The 5,174-nt window shown below is 37.3% G+C and overlaps 1 protein-coding gene across 1 annotated transcript; it reads right to left on the bottom strand.

Moving 5' to 3' along the window:
* Nucleotides 1-121: 121 nt before the first annotated feature.
* Nucleotides 122-4,147, bottom strand: LOC116168006 (uncharacterized protein K02A2.6-like). Its single transcript, XM_031483646.1, has 2 exons — nucleotides 3,439-4,147; nucleotides 122-2,853 (listed from the first exon to the last, which is right to left on the bottom strand). Exons 1-2 carry the CDS (start codon nucleotides 4,145-4,147, stop codon nucleotides 122-124), a joined length of 3,441 nt encoding a protein of 1,146 aa, XP_031339506.1.
* Nucleotides 4,148-5,174: the final 1,027 nt, after the last annotated feature.

Below are 5,174 nucleotides of genomic sequence, written 5' to 3'. Positions count from 1 at the left end.
TTGTCGAAGCCAAGATGGTTGGTTGAAGTCGGCTGTGTCTCCCGTACGTACATTCTCTTAATACACTACAATTCTTCCCTTCTTAGATTAATTGTTGTACAAGAAATGAACTACAATACACTTAAGTACATTCAAAATCTTTGAAAATTTCTGGTTTCTTAATTTTCCTACCTGACCTACTAACTATTGCTTCTGGTATAGTTCCAGAATTGTTTCTGCTATAATTACTACCTATAGTTTCTGGTAAATTACCCGAATTGTTTGTAATTACATTTTCAACATGTGCATTTACTAAAGGAGTTATATTAGAATCTGCAACTGTTTGTTCGTCCTGAACATCGTCAATAATTTCCGTTTGAGGAGTGGAGGTTGAACTCTTTTCTTCTAATCGTTGGCTTGGTACTTTAGTTGTATGGTTTTCCGAGGTCTTCTCGATGTCGTGGTTCAGCTCTAACCCGAATTTCCGAATCTGATCCAGATGTCTTCGCCACGTCTGACCGTTTAGTAACATGCAAAGGTAATTTTTCTTCCCTAGCACTTGAGAAATTTTTGCTTTGATCCAGATAGTATTGTTTTTATCTCTGTAATCCTTAACCATAACTGTCTCCCCCTCTTGAAAGGTTTCATGTCTACCCGTTCCATTATTTTCCTTATTCTCCCTCCTCGGTTGAAGTAAGTTGAATAAAGTTCTAACATTTCTGCCTATCATGAGTTTCGATGGTGTTTCATTTGTGGCGCAATGCACAGAGTTCCTGTAGTTAAGTAAATATCGACTAACTACTAAACTAGGAGTGATATTATGTTTGTGAGTTAACAGTGCTGCCTTTAATGATTTCTTGAACGTTCGGACTGCGTTTTCGGCTGCTCCATTTGTAGATGGGTGATACGGTGCTGATGTAATCTGCCTTATCCCATTTTTTATGAGGAAGTTTTTGAATTCCGTCGACACAAATTGTGGTCCGTTATCAGAGACTATTGTTTCCGGTATTCCCCAAGTACTGAAAATGTCCCTGAATTTTTCAATTGTCTCTTCCGATGTCGTTCTTTCCATCTTCTTGATCTCTGGGTATTTGCTAAATGCATCTAATACTATTAGGAAGGTGTTTCCTTTAATAGGACCCAAAAAGTCCACGTGAATACGTTGCCACGGTCTTGTTGGTTTGTTCCAACTCATGATCTCTGATTTTTGTGGATTGTTTGCGATTGTCTGGCAAGGTATGCATGCTCGACACGTTTCTTCAATATCCTTATCCAGATTTGGCCAATAGAAGTATGCTCGGGCAATGGATTTCATTTTGACTATCCCCAGATGACTACTATGTAATTCGTCCAGCAATTGTTGTCTAAATTTTGTAGGTATTATTATTCTGTATCCCCACATGACGCATCCCTGCTCCAGAGTTAATTCTAATCTTTTTCTAAAATATGGTGTTAATGTTTGCTCCTCCACCTTGCTTGGCCAACCTACCGATAGGTAATTATACACCTTAGAAAGTACCACATCTTTTCTAGTTTCCAATGCTACTTTCTTGTAGTCTACCGGTAAGTTTTCGGATATGATCATATTTAGATGAGATGATTTTACATCTTGACCTTTGGAAATATAACAAATATCAACAGGATGCCTACTGAGCATGTCTGCTACATTATTATTTTCGCCTTTAATATATTCCAGCTTATATGAAAATCCCGAAAGAAATGCTGACCAACGTTGAAGTCTTGAAGCTGCCATCTGTGGAATTCCCTTGGTTTCGCCTAGGATTGACACTAGCGGACGATGATCCGTTTGGATTGTAAACTGTTGTCCCATCAAATACTGATATAGTTTCTTGACTGACCAGTAAATTGCCAGAGACTCCTTATCTAAAACCGAATAATTTTTTTCTGCCGGCATCAACGATCTCGAAATGAACGCCACTGGCTTCAAAATTCCATTTTTATTTTTGTTAAATAATGCTCCTGCTATGCCGTCTTGACTCGCATCTGTTTGTACAACTATGGGTAAGTTAGGATCAAAGTGAGCTAATATTTGATCAGACGCAATAATACTTTTGATTTCTTTGAATGATTTTTCACAATTAGACGTCCATTTATATTTTTGATTTTGCTTCAATAGGTCATATATAGGTCGCATTAATATTGCTAATTTAGGTACAAATTTGCTATAATAGTTAACCATACCTGCAAAACTTTTTACTTGGGTAATCGTTGAAGGTCTGGGTGCTTCAATGATCGCTCGTTGTTTTTCCAGGTTTTTCTTTATACCATACTTTGAAATTGTGAAACCTAAATAGCTGACTTCTTCCTGAAAGAATGCACATTTAGTTTTGTTTAGCTTAAACCCTGCATCGTTCAGTTTTTTAAGAACTGCTTTTAGATTTTCTACGTGCTCTTTCCTAGTTGCTCCGGTTACAATGATATCGTCTAAGAAATTTGCCGTATTCTTAATGCCTTGCAGTAGTTGTTCTAGTACCTTTTGGAAAATTGAGCTGGCTGGCGTGATGCCGTAAGGTAACCTGTTCACCTTAAATAACCCCTTGTGTGTGGTCCAAGTTAAAATCATGGCTGATTCGTCATCTACGCTGATTTGGTTATACGCATAACTTAAATCTAACTTCGTAAACGATTCGCCCCCGCTTAATTCCATTAATATACTTTCTACGGAAGGTAATGGATATTGCACTTGTTTGAAATATCTATTAACGGTCAATCTGTAGTCTCCACAGAGCTTGAGTGAACCATCATTTTTGATTATCGGTACTAATGGAGTTCCCCACTCTGAAGTTTCTACTGGAGTGATAACTTGCTCCCTTTGAAGAGTATTTAGTTCATCCTCCACCCTCTTTTTAATTGCTAAAGGTAATTGTCTAGCTTTTAAAAAGACTGGTTGCATATTCTCTTTTAGTTGCAAGTGAACTTTTTTATAATTGTAACATCCTAACGAATTATTAAACACACGTTTAAATTCTGCACAAATATTTTCTGTCTCATTACTTATTGATAACACCTCAGCTGTTATTCTAAATTTAAATTTTTCCAAGAAATCTCTACCTAACAAGTTTTCTGAAGGCTGATTGCTTTTAATTATTTGAAAACTAAAATTTTTGCAAATAGTATTGTTATACTGCACATCGCCTACTATATAACCTGCTGGTTTAATTTTACATCCTGAAAAACTTCTTAAAATGATGTTTGAATCATGCAAATCTAAATTTGATAGGTATTTTTTATACGTATCATAGTTTAAAACCGATACAGCTGCCCCTGAGTCCATTTGACATGATATTTTATGTTCATTAACAGAAATATGTATGTAAATTGGTTTGTCATTGTTAAAGTAAATATTATTTATTTCAACAGTCTCTGTATCAAAGTCCAACATGTTTTGTTTAATGTCTTTAAACTTACATACCTTTGATAAGTGTCCAATTTTATTACAGCTGTTGCACTTGTAGCTCGCATACCTGCATTGTTGCTGTCCGGTGTGAAGTCTTCCACAAGCTGTGCACTTCCATTTTCCCATTTTCTTCTCCACAGAGTTGCCTGATGGGGTCTGACGCTGCTGGAATACCTTCTGCCTCAGTTGAAACGGATTCGACTTCACTAAATTTACTGATTTATCTACTGCTAACAATGTTGCTTCTTTACTAAGGGCAATCTCCATTAGCTTCTCCAAAGTTACTTCGCCTGGCTTCTCCTCACACAACCTGTCCCTTATTTTCCCTTTTTGAAGACCGCAAACGAACTTATCCCGGAGGACTGATTTCAAATTGGTGCCAAATTCACAATTTGTTGCAAGATTATGAATCCTGGCGTACCATTTGTTCAGCGATTCGTTCGCCTCCTGCGCAGCAGCATAAAAATCGATGCGCTCCCTAAAGACGCAAGTCGCCGGTGAAAAGTGAGCCTTTAATAGCTTACATAATTCTTCGTATGATTTCGACTTTGGTAAACTGGGGGTGCATAGATCTCTTAAGACTTTGTATGTATCTGAGCCAATTAGACTCAATAACGCCGCAACCTGTTTCTTGTCCGTCTGGGTGTCCCTTATGTTATTTACTTCAAAAAATTGCTCTAATTGTTCTTGATAAACAATCCACTCGTCTGACTTGGCATCGAACTTATGCATGGACCCAATTAAAACCATTATTGTTATCTTCTGATATAGCGATTCTCGTTACTTTTACAAACTGCCCTCGATGCGATGCACGTGCAAGTTTCCAACCTCAAAAAGTAGCACCCTTTTTTTTCTCAATATGTATCCTCGTCGCCAATTGATATGTCCTTTAATTACCGTTGTCACAAACACACATAAGTAACAAATAACATTTATTATAATTAAAGTACACACTTAAAACGTTGCTGAATTGTCGAAGCCAAGATGGTTGGTTCAAGTCGGCTGTGTCTCCCCTACGTACATTCTCTTAATACACTACAGTTCCTCGTTCCCCGGACTTAAGTGCGTTAGATTTTTTTATGGGGCCATTTAAAAACTAAAATTTATGCTAGTCAGTCAGAATCGTTAGACAACTTGTAACAAAGAATAATTGATAAATGTCGTCAAATCACCCCAGAAGTTTTTCAAAATGTACGGGAAAGGTTTCAACAAAACCTGTACTATGCGATCAAAAATGAGTTGCTGTCGAGTCACCTTTGGAATTTTTGTTTTCATGGTAAATCGTACTTAACTTGAATTTCCAAAGGCGACTCGACAGCAAATCATTTTTGATCGCCCGTTATTATTGTATGGAAGTCGAAGGCCAACATTTTCAACACTTACTTGAATGATTTGAGCTTTAAGCACTTAAAATAAAATTGATTTAAAACTTAAGGATTATAATCCACATAAAAATACCTTCAAAATGAGGTATCACTCGATCCGATTTAAAATTTTGGGGGCGCTTGTCACCCCCGCTATGGCTTTGCCCTCAGGGGGGCGAAACTATAAAAAAAATGGTTCCACCTTGAATCAAAAATCCGAGGATTTTTCGTAAATGTTTTGAGGTCCCCAAAATAGGCTCTGTATCGTTTTTAAATGGCCACCCTGTATAGATGACTAGGGTTAATTCGGTAATGATTACGCGCTTACAATCTTGTACAGAGAACGACAGTTTTCGATGGCAAGTGAAGTTTACTCATTCTACCTGTTTGGGTGGCTGACTACCGTGGAAGGA

The sequence above is a fragment of the Photinus pyralis genome, unplaced genomic scaffold (assembly GCF_008802855.1).
Source record: "Photinus pyralis isolate 1611_PpyrPB1 unplaced genomic scaffold, Ppyr1.3 Ppyr1.4_LG4, whole genome shotgun sequence".
NCBI lineage: Eukaryota > Metazoa > Arthropoda > Insecta > Coleoptera > Lampyridae > Photinus > Photinus pyralis.
The sequence above is the reverse complement of the archived record's forward strand: the minus strand, read 5'-3'. Positions and strand labels throughout refer to the sequence as shown.

Bases quoted from the DNA above. Each gene is read 5' to 3' on its own strand.
- LOC116168006 (XM_031483646.1), bottom strand. From the start codon at position 4,147: ATGGTTTTAATTGGGTCCATGCATAAGTTCGATGCCAAGTCAGACGAG. The intron at 2,854-3,438 runs GTAATAAAATTG...AATTACCTTTAG, and splicing joins GAGCTACAAGTGCAACAGCT to CAATTAAAAAGAGGGTGGAG.